The following is an 18,207-nucleotide window of genomic DNA, read 5'->3' on the forward strand; positions in this document are numbered from 1 at the left end:
CCTCTACTAAGGACTTTGTTCGCAATAATGAATAGACTTGGGGATAGCGAGTCTCCCTATCGTAGACCTCTTAAGGAGTGGAAGAAACCCATTTTGCCATTTATAAGAACCGAAAACCAACTGTTAGCCCTGCACTTTTCTACCATCTCAATCCAAGCATTGCTAAACCCAAAGCAAGATAAAACCTGGATCAGAAAATCCCAACTAACCCTGTCGTACGCTTTATCCATATCTAACTTGAGAACAATGTTTTCCCCCCGAACTGACCTATTTAACTCCCTGAACACTTCTTGTGCTAAGGCAATATGCTTAGCAATCGACTGACCTTGCACGAAGGCCCCCTACTCTACTGAAATAATGCACGGAAGAATCTGACTTAGCCTTGCTGCAACAACCTTTGAAATGATTTTATACAGAACGTTGCACAGGCTAATAGGCCGATAATCCGAAAGCTGCTTATGGGAAGAAGATTTAGGAATTAGACAGATAATCGAGGAAGTAACTGACCTTGGAAGCTTTCCTCCATGGAAAAGGAAAGAGATAGCCTTCTGAATATCTTGCGCAACAACCTCCCAGCAACATTGGAAAAAGCTCGCTGTGAAACCATCTGGCCCCGCCCCACTGTCACTCGGAATGGACTGAACCGCAGCTTGAATTTCCAACAGGGAAGGGGTAGCCATTACCATCTCATTTTGCTGTTGCATAACCTTAGGAGGAATGCATTGAAGAAGGTTGTGGTCAATGTGGCACGGCTCAGCTAAGAAAATCTTCTGAAAATGTGCCATCGCCGCAGCTTTTATATCAGCCTGTTTATCCACAATTTGCCCACCCTCCAGCACCACCTGACGGATAGCAGCACGCCTCTGTTTATCTATGGTCGTGGCATGAAAAAATCTCATATGTTTGTCTCCCTCCGCCAACCAATCGACTCTCGATTTCTGCCTCTAGAATATTTCCTGCATTAGCTCCAAGGAGGAAAGTCTGTCTGAGCTAGAGTTTAGCTCTTGCTGCAAACTGAGAAGGTGGTCCAATGGACCAGAGAAATCCTGCATCTAAGTCTCCAAATCAACCACTCTACGCTCCACTGTCTTAATCTACTCAAAAATATTCCCAAACTCAACCTTGTTCCACACGTTTAAAGCAACTTTCACCTACTTCAGTTTGGATATGACGTTGTAAATTGGATGGGTTGATTCGACCTTCTTCCACGCTGCGCTTACCACCCTGATGAAGTCGGCATGTTTCGTCCGCATACGTTGAAAGCGGAAAGGTTTTGGGTCACTGATTGGCTGATCTGGGAAATTGAGAAGAAAAGGAGCATGATCCGAATGAACTCTAGGCAAGTGAGAAACCTGAAATTGCGGAAATGCCACTGAACACCTGACATCAATAAGAACCCAGTCCAGCCTTGCCCAAACAAGAGAATTGCCCCCCTGGTTGTTACTCCAAGTGAATCTATTTCTGGAAAATCCCGCATCCAGGAGACCCGCTCTATTAATGGCATCGGCAAATTCCATTGAGGAAGCTCTATCTGCAGACCTATGGCTCCTTCTTTCCGAGGCTTCCACAATGGCATTGAAATCCCCACATACTGCCCAGGGGCCTTGTGTCGAAGACGAAAGGGAAGCCGGTCCGCCCATAGACTTCTCCTAAACACCCGATCACACCTGGCATAGATAAAAGTTATATATAGCGGAGCAGCAGAGATCTGAATGGCTGCCACAATCGACAAACACTGATTAGATTTCAACAAAACAGAAACAGAAGCATTGGATTTATAAAAGATCCAGATCTTTCCTCCCTCCTCATAATTCGAACGGGAAGAGTGAAAACCCAAAGCTAACCCTGTTTGCACTCTTTTCGCATCTCCAAGCATAGGTTCAAGAATGGCGATAATCCGAGGATCATATTTACTGATAATCCGTTTAGCAGTCCTAAGTGATCTTTGATTGTCAATGCCATGAATGTTCCAGACAATGATCTTATCCATCCGTCACACATCCTGTATTTACGGCCCGTCTCTTTATCCTACGCAACCTTGAACTCCAGTTTCCTTTAGTGTAGAGAATTCTGTGCCTTCGAGACTTCTTGACAGAATTTTTGACATCAAGAAATATCTCTCTCCTGCCTTCCTTGTTCCTCTAACGCCTGGTGTCTAAACTCCCAGTCAAAACCTTGTCCCAAATCCTTCTCCTGTTCTTGCTCCTGTCCCCAACACTGATTGGCATGAGGACTGACAAATCCTTCTTCTCGGTTCTCAAACAATGCAGTAAGAGGTCTGATGTCAGGAGAGAAATAAGCTGAGAGGTCCACTTCAAGAGCAACTCTCTCCTTCTGATTAATCCTTCCTTCCGTTTCAGATGTTGGGTATGAATGTCTCCCACATCTTGACACAGCTCTGCTTTCACTCCTAGAACCCACCATAGTGCGCTTTCGAGAATAAACATTCCAACACTCAGGAGGAAGATTCTCCTTACCACTAGCCTGTAGAACCCCCGGAGGCTGAACCTGAGTTTGGACACCGATATTGGTATACGTTGAAGAAATCCCTGCTGCTTCAGATTCAACATTTCTTACGGCTAAAACCTCGGGCTGTATCATATCCAAATGATTGACCGCAAGCACAATGCTCTGTTGTGGCTGAATATAAGGTTGCATTCCACACAACATCTCTGTTTCCCCATGAGAAACAGTAACCTGATGGCACTCCTGACTTCTTGGAGATATATTTGTTGTCGCCAATGTAGGAGAAGCCATAGCTGGTTCTATCAGAAGAGTCTGAGTAGAAGGTCGCAGACAGGCCAGAGGCCCAACCCCTGTTTCATCCATATCACCTGACTGGCCAATATCCCCAGTAATGGCATTTCCACCAAAAGGGACAATGTCACAAACACCTGGTGTGCCTAATCCCTCATTTCTATCTTTTTTTACCAACTGCCAAGATTAGCATGACGCAATCCTCTGAATTGGCAACTCCACCAGTTTTTAACATTGATTTAACACCCTCTCCCATTGCAATATGACCAATCTCAGATTGTTTGCCCAAAATTTCATCGCTAGACTCCTCCACTCTTACAGAGGCATTTCCACAAACATTTGGTGGGGGTCCTGAGGGGCCATGGAATCGTCGCAAAACCCACTCTCTAGTGCCCTCTTGTTGCTTGTTGGATGGATGGGGAACAGCCATGCCTGAATAGAGGTTCCAGCTCTGAAATAATGGGATAGCTCTTCTCCAGCACCTGCAGTCTCAAGACTTAATGGAAGCTCACGCTCGGCCAGGGAATGATTTTGATTAGAGCGAATGTCTGGAAGGAATCTGAACCTCAAGTTGGGATCGATTTGAGTGATTTTACCGAAAAAATTGGCCAGATCTAGGATGACAGACTCGATCCAGGCATGAGTAGAGATACCGAACAGTCAGACCCAAACACCATCAACCCCTATAACCTCCTCTGGAGACCACTTTTCTATCGATTGAAGCCCCATTTCCTTTTGTAATGCATCGTTTTTCTTGAAAGCTTCAATCTCAGTTTCAGATTTGAATAGAATTAGGAATTTTGTATCAGTTATCCTTACTATTTCCACATCAGAAAGTTTCAGATTCAGCTTCTTCAATGGAGTAGTTAGACGATCTTCACGATCCACCACCGTCCCAACCAAAGCGAGATTCAAGCAATGAAGGCGATTTTCCACTGCCCTAGAGTCAGCAATGGTGGTGACCCCGGAATTCGCATCCAAAATGTTATTAGATCTGGGCATTGATCTATTTACTGCATTGAGAAACGGCCGAGCCAAATTCGAACTTCTCTGCTGCTGTTCTGAAGACAGAGGGTGGTGGGCTTACCACCCTGTTGGCCGATTGACTTTTTGCCCAAGCAACATGAGCCACTCTCCCATCAATCCTTCGTTCATGTAGACAGGGGATAGCATTTAGCGCATCCTATTCATAAAAGAACCGGATGAAAGCAAAACCCCTCGATCGATTGAGCAGACGATTGCGAGGGATGAAGATGTCCCTAATTTTTCCAAATCGGCCGAAAATACAGAGCAGGTCGTCTTTAGTGGTGTCGAAAGTGAGATTGGCAGCAAATAGCGAGAAATAGGTTTTTGAAAGGAGAGATTTACAGGAAGAAATACGCTTCCACGGCTCATCGCGAGGATGGACGCGATCTCCAGGCCGCTTCCACTCACCCTCTTCCATCGGGAAGTCTCTTAATCTCTTCCGCTACCCTGAGCTTGGTTTGTTGTGTTTTCATTTCGGAGAAGATTCCAACATAAAATAAAACTGCTTGATATTTTTTCTAAATAGATCTAGATATATATTATTCCAGTGTTGAATATGTGGAGAAGATGTTTGCTTCTTTTCTTTTATCTTGTCTCAGACAGAAGGAAATTGTATTATAAATATCATAATATATTCTTATTAAGTTACAGTTAGAATGTGAATTGTTGCTGTCATTGTCAGGAGAGAATAAAAGGACCGAGGTGCTACATGCAATGGGCATATGACCACTGATCAGACGGACATGATTGTTCAATGGAGATTTGGTCCAACACCCATCCACTGAAGGGCCAACAGGATAGAGGATCCATCAATGGGGGGCCCACCATGATGTATGTGATTTATATACAGACTGTAGATTCATTTTGTCAGCTCATTGTTTTTTCTTTATTTTTTTCTGGCATGAGCTAAAAAATGAAGCAGATCCAAATCTTAGGTGGACCACACCTCAGGAAACTATGGTGATTGAATGCCAGCCATTAAAAACTTCAAGCAGCCCCCTTTAATGTTTAATTGCCATCCAACCTGTTGATAATGTCACACAAACCTGGATGCAAGGAAAACAAAGATATCATCTTGATCTAGAACTTTTATGGTCACTAAGAATTATCCATTCAATCACCCTGTTTCCTGTAGTGTGATCCAACTGAAATTTAGATTTGCTTTAATTTTGGGCTTATATCATAAAATGAGCTAGAAAAATGGGTAGACGGCATGGATATGATTTTGGACCGGGAATGAGCTTTGCATATACTTATTAGGCCAAATTTGGGCTAAAATTCCTCGCCTGATTAGTATATGGTTGGGTTCAGCCCAATAATGCAGCTCAATTAATGAACAGGCAAGCCCAGACCCAGGGCATTGATCAGGGAATATTCATGATAGGAAAACCCTGTATATAAACTTACCCAATGGATTTGAACCCATAGCTCAATGGCATATACAGCCTCTGTTCCAACGTTGAGGCTATGAGCTAAAGTCCTGCCCATGAACCAGAGCGGGTGAACGGCCCAGCCTACACATCTCCAAGTCTAGCCCTTGAGCTATGGACCTGTCTAATGAAAGACCCGAATTGGGCTTCAACAACCATTTTAGTAGATGAGGTGGCGGGTTTGGCTATCTAACATGATAGAAATGTATCAGACTGCTGATCTTGGAATGGCGGTTCAACCCGACCTTCGATTCAGACTCGGTCAGGTCTTAAACCATGGATCAAGCCCAACCCATAAACTGGTGTCGCAAATGGGCTAACCTATGGGTTGTCCAAGTCCAGCACCCCCTGATCCATGAACTTGTGTCCATTACCACCGTGACCTGAATCGGACTCAGACCAGGCCTAGCTTACCAGATCAGGTCTGACCAAGATTGAGTCGACTCAGAGGAATTGCATTAGAGTCGTCCACACCTTAAAACCATTGCTCAAGTTCGGCCCATACTCTGGTATCGCAGATGGGCTAGCCTATAGCATGTCCAAGTCCAGCCCATGAGTAATAAACTTGGGTCCATGCCCAGCATGACCCAAGTCGAGCTCAGACTAGGCCTGGCTTCCCATCAAAATCTCAGTCACTAATGTCAAGCTAGTCGAGCCAGGCCATGCAAAACCGTCGGGCCGCATACAACCAACAAGCCACGAAGAAGACTACGTGGCTTGGCACTGATGACCCCAACACCAGCCAGCTAGATAGTATCAAATTTCTGGGTGCCCCACCATGACGTATGTGTTTTATCCATGCCGTCCATTTTTCAACTAATTTTAGGGCGTGAGCCCAAAAAATGCAAAGCTCGAGTGGACCACACTACAGGAAACAAAGTGGATTGAACACTTACAGCAGAAAACTTCTGGTGGGCCACAAAAGTTTTGGATCAAGCTGATATTTGTGTTTTCCCTTCATCCAGGTCTGTCTGGCCTCATAAACTGGTTGGATGACAACAAAATATCACTGTGGACCCTATAAAGGTTTCAATGGTGGACATCACTCTAACCACTGTTTCTTGTTTTGTGGTCCACTTGAGCTTTGAATCTGCCTTGTTTTTGGGCTCATGTAGCTGAAAAATGAATGGACGGATGGCATGGATAATGGGGCTCACAGAGCTTTGACACCAGATAGCTGGCTGGCGTTGGAATCACCAGCCAAACACCCTCCAAGAATTCACCCAAACCAAATCCAAAGCTGCGTGGGCCAATTTTCGATTCAGCCTCTTCCTCATGAGTTAAAAATTCCACGAGCATTGTCTTCCGACAGTGGAAATAGGAAAAAGCCAGAAAGAGGAAGAAGAAAGATGGCGAGCAATAGCAGTAACTCATCTCCCAAACAGAACCCTAAAAAGTGAATTGGATGGATTCTCATTTCATCATCTCTTTGAAGGAGCATGTCTCGACTGGAAGCAGATTGCGTGGCCGGTTGTGTGTCAAAGCTCAAGTGAACCACACCACATAAAGAAATGGGGATAAGGACACTCACCATTGAAAATTAACTTCCTAAAGCCTAGATGATATATTTTTGCTATCTAACATGTTCACAAGGATATATCCGTAGAGCTGAAGAAGAAACATAGATATCATATCGATATAAAATTTCTATGATAATAGGCATTCAATCCCCACTATTTTTTTATGCAGTTTACTCGCGCTTTGAATCTGCCACTTTTTTAGGAAGCGGATTTGCTGATGTACCACACACCAGCTATATATCTGGTGTATTGACATGAGCAAGTCTTGTGGGTCCCATTATGATGTATGTGTTATATCCAAACCGTCCATCTATTTGGCTAGGTTGTCTTAAGGCTTGAGTCGAAAAATAAGGCAGATATAAAGATCAAGTGGACCACACTGCAAAAAGCAGTGGGGGATTGAACGTCCACCATCGAAACACTTTTGTGGGTAACAGAAGTTTCGGATCAATATGAAATTTGTACGTTTTCCTTCTTCATCCATGTATTTGTGACCTTATTAACTGATTGGATGGAAAATAGGGAATCGGATTGTGTACTGAGTAACTCGTAAGGGCTACTGAGTTCAGGTGGCAGCATTCTATTGGCCCTCATATGTGGGGCCGGCTTCACTCCTCCAAACGGTAGAGCAAACGGTGTTAGCCCGTTTCTCTCTCCAGTTGCGTAGAGAGATTCTCTCCACGTATATCCCGCTGTGCATAAAAAAAAAGAAAAAAAAAGAAAGAAAATCTCTCCAGCCATGCAAGGAAAAAGAAGAAGAATAAGAAGCAGAGAGAGAGCTTTGTCGGTCTCTCCTGTCGACCTCTTCGTCTCCCTCTCGAGTTCAACCTCCCTCTCTTTCTCGGATCGGCATCAACTCGTTTCTCTACATGGTGATGTTGATTTAGGATTAGGAATTTTGCTCTTCTTTCTCTTCTCTCTTTACATAGTGATGTTGATTTAGGATTAGGGATTTTGCTCCCTTCGGTTGACAGTTTGATGAGAGATTAGAGATTAGGGTTTGAAATTGAAAATCCGCAGTAGGGAATTTTTCAAATCCCTAATCCATAACTTGAGATTTTTCAAATTTATAATTCCTAATTAGCATTTTCATGTTAGAAATTGAAAATTCGTATTAGGGAAATTTTCAAATCCCTAATCCATAACTCGAGATTCTTCAAATTTCTAATTAGCATTTTTCAATCCCTAATCCATAGTAGGGGATTCCCTATTTTTTTATTTTAGATTTTTAGAGATAACATTCCTAATCAAATGTGCGTAATTTTTTATTTTTATTTTTTCAATCCCTAATTAGGATTTTGCATTTGTAAATTTAATTGGGGACTTTTTTTTAATCCAGTTACGGTTTTCAATTTTTAATCCATGGGCTGTATGCAAGCAAACTATATAGTTATTCTTGGGTCAAGCATTGTATCCTACCTCTTTTAGTTATGCTTTTATAGGGGATCTTGTGCTTTATTTTGTGATTCTAGTTGTTTTTTGAAATGACCATGTTTTGCTACATTCATCATTAATATTGTCACACCATCTTCCTCTTTCATACCTTCTGCTTTGGTTTATGTAGCAGATTGTAAGAATCCTTAGGCCATCTCTAGTGTCCTAAACATGTTGATTGCAGCTGGTTCAATGTCTTTGCATCAATCAGTTTAGATGAGCTGGCCTTTTGCAGTTGCTTTTTTTTTCTTTACTGGCTTAAATGTCGCTATATATAGTTTTGAAGGATGTTAATAGTGTGCTCAGCAATCTGTTTTCCTCTATTGAAAATCATGCAAGTGGTATGTGTGTAATGTTGATCTCCTAAAAGGTTGTAATTTGCTTTTCTTAGGCGAGTAATCTTCCAGCTATCTCAGCGGGCTGATTCTCCCTGTTGTTCTCTTTTTGCCTTCTAATATAGTAATTGTCATCTTTAAAAAAAAATAAAATACAAGTGGTATGTGTGACCCTTCATCCAATGGAATGCACCATGGAGATGTTGCTGCCCAAAATCTTTGAATATCAACTCAATCTTTAATGTTCGGTTGAGGATGACTCATCTTTGTATAACTTGCCTCATTGCTAACCTCCCTTGGGAAACCCAGCTTTTCCTTCAAAACAAATTGAACAAACCTGTGGATTCCACATTTACAGTCATAGAAATATGGCTACAATTTTTGTTTATCTAGTCGTATTGCTTATGTTTCTGTGCATAACTATAATTATTGTTATATCCCACATTCATATTTTACATTATGAACTAAATTATTTGCATGGTTTGTACGCCTTTTACTTTTGAAGGTCAATTATTGAAATGGATGATAAAATCTTGGAAAGTCAAGCATGTTCTCAAACATATCGAAGGTTACAATTTGATACTGAAATAGATGTTCAAGATGCAAGACAGTGCAATAAAGATGTAAGGCAAGATGTACTATTCAACACAGGTGATATGTTAGATGAAGAACCAAAACTAGGAATGGAGTTTTCTTCTGATGAAAGTGCATATAATTTTTATAATAGCTATACTAAAAGGATAGGGTTAAGTGCTCAAAGGGGATGGATACAAAAACTCAGATGAAGTTGTCATGGTTTTCAGAGAATTTTGTTGTTCTAAAGAAGGTCGAAAATGTGAAAAGAAACAAACCGATCTCGTAAGGTCTACCCGTCCAATTACAAGAACGAATTGTAAAGCAAGCATGGTGATTAAGCTTCAGAAGAATGAAAAATACAGTGTAAATAAGTTTGTGGCAGAGCATAACCATGAGGTTGTTACACCAACGACGGTGCACATGTTAAGGTCATACAGAAGCTTCACTGATGATAAAAAAGCTGACAATAGATATCATAAATGATTCAGGAATAACACCACAAGCATGTGTCGAATATTTTAGTAGACAAGTTGTTGGTCAAGAGAATATGCGTTTCACACCAATTGATTAAAAGAACTACTTAAAGAGAAAGCAAATGAAAGCGATAGAAAAGAATACTTTCAACAAAAGAAAATTGATGATCCATCTTTCTTTTATGCTATACAAGTAGATAAAGATGATCAAATGACGAATATGTTCTGGGCAGATGGAAGGTCAATAGTGGACTATAGTGTTTTTGGGGATGTCATTTGCTTTGATACTACATATAGGATAAATAGTTATGGACGGCCTTTTGCTCCATTTATTGGGGTAAATCATCATAAAAAGACTATAATATTTGGTGCGTCCTTACTATACGAAGAAATGATTGAATCTTTCAAGTGGTTGTTTCAAACACTTTTAAATGCGATGTCTGGAAAACAACCAATGACAATACTAACAGACCAAGATGCTGTAATGGCCAATGCAATAACTTCAGTGATGTCAGAAACATATCATTGTCTATGTATCTGGCATATATACCAAAATGCTACAAAACACCTTAGCAATGTATTTAATGGTTCAAAAAGTTTTGGTTCTGATTTTAGTAAGTGTGTATATGATTATGAGGAAGAGGAAGAGTTTCTAGCTACATGGAATAACTTGCTCAAGAAATATGATTTAGTACATAACAAGTGGCTACAGAATTTGTTTAAAGAAAGAGAGAAATGGACTATGGTTTATAGAAGAAATACATTTTGTGCTAACATGAAGAGCACCCAATGCAGTGAGAGCATGAATGACATATTGAAAAAATATTTGAGCTCCAAATATAATCTTTTACGTTTCTTCACTCATTATGAACAAATAGTGGCTGAACGACGATACAAGGAATTTAAAGCTAATTTCAATATGAGGCAGAGTACCCCAATATTGTTTGCTGATGTCACGGTGTTAAAGGAAACAGTAAAATCATATACTCTAGAAATATTTGAAATATTTCAAGATGAGTATAAGAAGTGACTAAGTCATGCAATGTTTAAATGTGGTGAGTTTGGAACGGTTGTCAAGTTTCGAGTTCTTTCTAAAGGTAAAATAGAAGGGCGTACCATTAGATTTGACTCATTAGATAGTACAGTGAGGTGTAGCTGTAAGAAATTTAAATTTGTGGGGATCTTATGCAGTCACACATTAAAAGTTTTAAATTATTATAATATAAATGTGATTCATCCTCGTTATATTCTGAAGAGATGACAAAGAGATGTAAAGGTAGGTTATGCTAAAGATTATACTGGGTTAACAATACAAGCTGACCGCAATGTTACTTCAGGTAAATGGTACAATCACTTGTGTCGCAAGCTTCTAAAAGTTGCAACAATTACTGGGGAACATGAAGAGGTCTTCAAAGTAGCTGATAAATATGTAAATTTATATCATGATCAAGTGATAGAATGTATGAAAAGAATCAAAGAACTTCCATTAATGTCTGATGTTGTTAAAGAAAGTGAAGATGATGAACCTACATGCCATTTGCTGACCAAAAGTTTAGATACCGAACATGCACACTCTGAACCTACAGAAAGTTTACATACTGAAGGTGCACCTTCCAATCCGACCGCAAGTGTACATACTGAAAGCACACGCCTTGAGCCAATTGAAATTGTAAACACTGAAAGCGTATGCCCAGGGCTAACCGAAAAACAAGTTACTTTTGTTGATAGTATGGGTACACAAATTGTAAGAGGGATTAAAGTAAAGCCCAAAGTTTAAAGCAAACATCGTATGTTTAAAAATCCACTAGATCGAGTGAAACCGTTCAACCACAAGCAAGTCAAACGTTGATGGTGAAGGGAAACAATCATGCACCAAACGTCATGCACCATGCTTCATTTCAACCTTCACATTATATGGTGATGGGTTACCTTCCTAACCCTAGTGGATCTATCAATGCATCAGTGGCTCAGTGTAGGTACCAACTACATGATGCTAGCATGTTTCAACAAAACCTTTTCAATGTTGGATATCAGGTATAAGTGAAGATTAATTTAGTAAACTTGTAATATTCTATATTGTCATCTTAAAATGAAAAAAGAAAAAAAAGAAAGAAGTTATAATATTACATATAACATTTATATCATTTCTGCTTATTGGAGTTTTTATTATTGTGTTGTCGCTCTTTTAGAATTCAAATATTGCCGGAGTGAGTTGTTCTGGATTTCAACTAAGTATTAACTTCTACCAGCAAAATCCCTCAAGCACCCCACATGATTCATCTACGAGAAGCGTCTTGCTTAGCCAGGTAAAAAGGATTATTTGTATTTGACATATTATTGAATATACCTTTTGAATTTATACATGGTAAAAATTCTTATTAACTAATATGTGAATTTTCATATGCAGCCATCATTACCATCATATGATAACAATCAATTGTTGGGGTGTGAAGATTGCCACCCACGTTCGAGTAATTAGTATTTTTTTTTTCAAAGGTAAGCATGTGTTCTAAGTAGTGTTCTATATGATGATAATGCAAATTTTGGTATAACCCAATTTGTTTGAAATGTATTTTTTTTTTAATTATTACTTATCTTGCACTTAATTTTTATCATTATTTTATCTTAGATGCAAGTGAAGATGCAACTGCTGTCAGGGGTGGGCCAGCTCTTTTTGTCAAGCCCACCTAATTGATTCTTAAAAAATAGTGATTGTCTTATACAATAGGTGAGGCCCATTTCTTTTTAGGGCACTTGCCTGAATGATTGTACGGCTATACAAGAAAGGAAGTAGAACAACCATCTAGCAGTTTCTTTTCTACCCATTGTTTTAAAGGTCAGGATTTCCAAGCTCATCATTCGAATCAAACAACAGGCAGTGCAAAGTGAGGAGAGATTTTATTTTATTTTATTTTATTTATTTATTTATTTATTTTTATTTTTTAAAAATTTTTGCAAAGTCTTTGTGAAGAAAGATTTATTAAAAAGTATAAATAAGGGGTGTTGAAAGATTTATTGAATTTATTTATTTATTTATTTATTTATATACCCTCGTTGTTACTTTTAGATTTTGAATTTTATCATTGTTCTGTGGTAACCATTTTTTCAATTGCCTAATTTAATATAAGCAATCTGCGGTAAGGAATGTATTTTTGATGTTGGAACCTTTTTGTATTCTTTCACATGACATTAATGTCACATATTAGTTTAATCTCTCTCTCTCTCTGAAATTTCAGTTGTGCACTTGTTCAAACCAAGGATTGGAAATTAGTTTCAGTTTACCTTATTAGTCACCACGGAAATGGGGTTGTATTACCGCTCATATTGCCCCGTTTCAGGCTATTTTGGTCTGCGATACGCCCATATCATTAGCCACAAAAACCTGTTTGTACCAGGTGATACTAACCATCAAAGGTTAGAGGGACATTTTGATAGAATTGGGTGCCCTGCATAACAATCTGGCTCCCAGGAACTTCTAAGTAGATTTTTAAAATTTGAGGTTTTTCTCGGAATGTTATTTGGAAAATCTTACCAAAAATAAAAAATTTAAAAATATTTATTATAAACTAATAAATACTTTTAAAAATTTTAGTATATAATTAAGGAATATATTAGTTAAAATTTTCTGTTAAAGTCATGATATTTTTGCAGTAAAATCGTGAAAATATTAAAACTTATGGCATTTTGAAAATATCACTGAGTTGATTTTCAGAATCTAGGCAATATTTGTGACACTGATACCATGCAAGCCTCGTTCCCACTGTTGGATAGTGCACTCACGGAGTGGCCATTCATTAGTCAGTGGACACTGTGAACCTGCCATATACCACAGATAGTGGCCGTACCCTCCTCCTTTCATCCATTCATTTGTTCTTCTAGTCATCCCATCAGATATCAATAACTAGAGGCTGTTATGGTTGCATTCAGTGGACTTTTCTGTTATGGTCACAGTAGCCCTTACGGTACTGAGTTACTCGGTACACAATCTGATTATGATTGGTAGGCACCAATCAACCAAATCAAAAGGTGCTTTGCCTTTGATATGAAAGTGTTTGCTAGCAACACTAGACACATAACCACCTCATGAGCATCATCTATCAATTTTAAGGGCGATGTATACAAACAAAATATAATTAAATTTCATGTTAAAGCCACATTTCATTCACAACATAAAATTCACATTACACATTGATAAATATTCAAATCAAATAATAGTAATGTATTCTCACTACCAGAAAATTGGGAAAAGGGATTTAATCCGTAGCCATGGAAATATAGCTACGATTTTTATCCGTAGAACGACCGTCATCGTAGGTGCCGATCCAATAAGTCTAAAAGCTATGGCTACGGCAATAGCTATGATTTCTGTAGCCAAAAGTAGCTCAGAACGACTCTTGAAACAAGAATGAGATTGGGAAGCACTACCTCAGCAAGCCATTAAAGAATTTGCTTCCCTCGGAACGTGCACAACGCTAATGTTATCCATTCTCCTCAGCTGGTTTATCCTCAACAACCACACCTTCCATTTCCACCCTGGCCGAGCCTCTCCATTGACGATATCGACAACCAGCCGCGAGTCTAACTCCATGATGATTTGGCAAAAACCCCTTTGAAGGCCAAGACACAGACCATCATGCACCTCACGGAATTCGGCAACGGTGTTGGAACCGAAGCCATAACTCGAAGAAAAACTGAAAATGAAGTTACCCCTCTCCCCTCTACAGATCCACCTCCCCCAGAGCTCCCCGAGTTGCCTTTAGCAGAACCATCGACATTTATTTTGATCCAACCACTCCATGGCCGCACCCACTTGATCACCATTGGTCGACCGACACTAGTAGATATAATGCTTGGACGAGATGTCCTCGATTGCTGATGAACGCTGGTTGGACGGTTGAGCACGGCCTCCCACCATTTGATATTGGCAATCACCCGATCGAGGATAATGGGCAACATTAGCGTTGTGCACGTTCCGAGGGAAGCAAATTCGTCTGCTGATTTAATGGCTCGCCGAGGTAGTGCTTCCCAATCTCATTCTTGTTTCGAGAGTTGTTCTGAGCTTCCTCGCCAAGTTCGAGGTATAATTTTTCTTGACAAGGTTGGTTTAGGATCAATTAGAATGGTGTGAGTTCAGGAGGGGCTTTTTGTAAGTATCTTCAGTTTTTGGGTCTCCTGTTTTATGATTGGGAGTTCCCTTATGTATAGTTTTTCTGATATCAATACAGGAGAGTTGGGTTTTAAAAAACAAAGAAGCCATCATACATCACGTGCGATCCATACAACTGAGACCCATATAACAGGATAACTAAGACCCATATCAAGACTTCTACTTAGTTACAAATTGAAGCATGAGAGAGGCAACAAAAAACTCACACTATTACGTCCCCAAAAGGTTGTGCTTGACACTTGGCTTGGATCCATTTAGTTTATTTGTGGGCTTCTCCAAACATAATTCAGGTCTATGCACAGGTAGAGAGAGTCATGTATCCATTGTAGACAGAATGTCTCCCATTGACCGGTGAGGCTTACTAGCAGGTAAAACACTAGGAGCATCATTTTCTGGCAACAAGTTCTCGCTACTTTTCTTCAATAGTGACTGCTCATTTAAATGAGCATGGGTATCTCTTATTGACTTCAGATTTGTTGCTGAAGTCTGAGTGTCCCTAGGGGAATCAACATCCGAATCAACACCTCCAAAGACCTGTATTAATGAACGGTTGTAATTGAATGAATGAATCACTAACTTAACTTCAACTTGTGTTTTATCATTTAGAACTCATCCAAAATACATTAATTTTCAGAAGGAAAGCTACGGGCATTAGGGCATTTGGAAATGCCACCAAAGTTACCTTAGAAGCAAATCTGTTAATACCATGCCTAGCAACGCTATATGTACTCCAACCTTGGATTGTTTGCACTCCTCCTTCAAATGCTTAGAGTTGCCTTAGACCACACTTGGTCGAACCATAGCTACAAATTCAAAGAATATAAAGAATAAATAAAAAGGATAGTTACCCAATCTGGACCCTTGATGAACGGTTTCATCATCCGTATGCGTACTTTGCTAATTTCTCGCTTCAGCTCCTGTCAAAAAAAGTTGTGCGTGTAAATTTAATTTCAATGAAGAAACAACATTTCGTCTCCTACTCCTTCATGTTAACAGAAGTACTTTAGAGAAGCAACAAAGCAAACCTGAATTTGCTCTAAAATAAAGCGCAGGCCCTTGATTGTTGCAATGACAAAGGAGCTGTTTAATATTTCACTTGCACAAGCTATCTCTGCCAACTCACTCAACAAATTCTGGTGGGCCTTTCTCATTTCATGCCATTCATCAAAAGCTCCAAGAACTGAAGAATAGCAGTAGCCAGAACCAACCTCCTACCTATGAGCGGAAATCCCAATTTTCTGATGCGGATGCAAATGCCTAGTCTGCTTATTCATCATCGCCCAAACACTACATTGTTACCATCAAAACCAATAAAACCACAAAACACAACAAACTCCAATCAGCTACTACAAATAAAACTGCAATTTGGATTTATGGAAACTATGGAGTTAAAATTTTATGAAATATCAGAAAAGCTTGGTGAATCCCAAAGAAGTCAGAATATTGTTGATTAGTGTCGCTTATTTGTTAATATAATCATTAGATTGATTTCAGACTGTGGCATAAAATATTTTGACTTCTAACTCTTATGGATCAGTCTGGACCCTGTGGTTTGATTCTAGTACAATTTTAGTTCGTAAACAAGGCTGCAATTTGAAGTATTCTTAAACCACATTTCCAGTGGAAACCTTTTCACACCACCTGCAGTTGAGAAGGTGACTTTCTCGGATATAACAAAAATTGGATTCTGCATTGAGTGGGTTTTCTGGTTTCATACCAGCCTGAAATGAGGTTCTGGTTCATTTCTTCTCAAGGAGCAGAAATGAGCAGGCTATCTGTTCCATGCAATCTTTTGTGGAAACTACTCCCCTTTAAAACTGCTAGTCCAAGACACCCAAGTGAACCCTGAGATTACTCAATACCATTCTGATAAGACATGCAACGTTTTCTTTTAGGAATTCTAGGTTGAAAGTCTCAATTGAATAATATTTCTGTTGTTGTTATAATAAAGTTGGGAGACCGAACTCAGTAATTCAGAGGCAATTACGAATCAGGTAAAAAAAAAAACCCCCCAAGGACTGGAGGAAAGCTCTTTATGCTTTTGTCTTCTACTGAGCAGTGATTTCCTGCTACATGCTTAACAATAATATGGCTTTTTTATAATAAAAAAAATCTGTTTTATAATTTCCAAATAATTTCCATTGATTGATGTCATTTCTTCATGGTTAATACAGATCACATGTGCTTTCATACAGAGCCGAAGAGTAACAAAAATCTTTGTTTCTTCGGAATTACAGGTCTCTTTTGACCTTGTTGGTTGTTACATGAATTATCTTGTTTTTTCCTACAATAGGTAATACTAGAGCTAGAGGCTTCCGACCCTGGTCTCGTGATTAGCTTTGTTGAGGAACCTGACTTCACTTGTGGCTCAAAATCTCATCAACTTTGATACCACGAATGTACTTCGAGCGAGTAAGGTAAGGTTACTCATGCAGATATTTAAAACCGACCTGAAAGTTGGTGTGTAGGTATGTGCAACCTGTGCTTTTTTCAGCTGACTTGATTATCTGACTGTAAATGTGGAATCCACAGGTTTGTTCAATTTGAAAAGAAGGAAAAGCTGGGTTTCCCGAGGGAGGTTAGCAATGAGGCAAGTTATACAAAGATGAGCCATCCTCAACCAAACATTAAAGATTGAGTTGATATTCAAAGATTTTGGGCAGCAACATCTCCATGGTGCATTCCATTGGATGAAGGGTCACACATACCACTTGTATTTTATTTTTTTTGGAAAGATGATGACTACTTTATTAGAAGGCAAAAAGAGAACAACAGGGAGAATTAGCCCGCTGAGATAGCGGGAAGATTACTCGCCAAAGAAAAGCAAATTACAATCTTTTAGGAGATCAACATTACACACATACCACTTGCATAATTTTTAATAGAGGAAAACAGACTACTGAGCACACTATTGACATCCTTCAAAACTATATATAACGACATTTAAGCCAGTAAAGAAAAAAAAAATTGCAAAAGGCCAGTTCATCTGAACTGATTGATGAAAAGACATTGAACTAGCTGCAATAAGCATGTTTGGGACACTAGAGATGGCCTAAGGATTCTTACAATCTGCTACATAAACCAAAGTAGAAGGTATGAAAGAGGAAGATGGTGTGACAATATTAACAATGAATGTAGCAAAACATGGTTATTTCAAAAAACAACTAGAATCACAAAATAAAGCACAAGATCCCCTGTAAAAGGATAACTAAAAGAGGTAGGATACAATGCTTGACCCAAGAATAACTATACAGTTTACTTGCATACAGCTCATGGATTAAAAATTGAAAACTGTAACTGGATTAAAAAAAAGTCCCCAATTAAATTTACAAATGCAAAATCCTAATTAGGGATTAAAAATAAAAATAAAAAACGCACATTTGATTAGGAATGTTATCTCTAAAAAAAGGGAATCCCCTACTATGGATTAGGGATTGAAAAATGCTAATTAGAAATTTGAAGAATCTCAAGTTATGGATTAGGGATTTG

At 39.2% G+C, this 18,207-nt stretch overlaps 1 protein-coding gene across 5 annotated transcripts; it reads left to right on the forward strand.

The window, feature by feature from the left end:
- The first annotated feature begins 7,452 nt into the window (after positions 1 to 7,452).
- LOC131235218 (uncharacterized) lies at positions 7,453 to 17,593 on the forward strand. Of its 5 annotated transcripts, XM_058232365.1 has the most exons (4): positions 7,453 to 7,605; positions 11,515 to 11,585; positions 11,741 to 11,857; positions 11,959 to 12,050. In XM_058232365.1, the coding sequence occupies exons 1-4, from the start codon at positions 7,473 to 7,475 to the stop codon at positions 12,028 to 12,030; spliced, it is 393 nt and encodes a 130-aa protein (XP_058088348.1). In that variant the 5' UTR covers positions 7,453 to 7,472; the 3' UTR covers positions 12,031 to 12,050. The 5 variants fall into 5 exon arrangements, 2 of the variants coding, with proteins under 2 accessions (XP_058088348.1, XP_058088347.1); XR_009165995.1 differs by lacking the exons at positions 11,515 to 11,585; positions 11,741 to 11,857; positions 11,959 to 12,050 and adding exons at positions 17,012 to 17,140; positions 17,251 to 17,593; XR_009165996.1 differs by lacking the exon at positions 11,515 to 11,585.
- The last annotated feature ends 614 nt before the right edge of the window (positions 17,594 to 18,207 follow it).

The sequence above is a fragment of the Magnolia sinica genome, chromosome 19 (assembly GCF_029962835.1).
Source record: "Magnolia sinica isolate HGM2019 chromosome 19, MsV1, whole genome shotgun sequence".
NCBI classification, from domain to species: domain Eukaryota; kingdom Viridiplantae; phylum Streptophyta; class Magnoliopsida; order Magnoliales; family Magnoliaceae; genus Magnolia; species Magnolia sinica.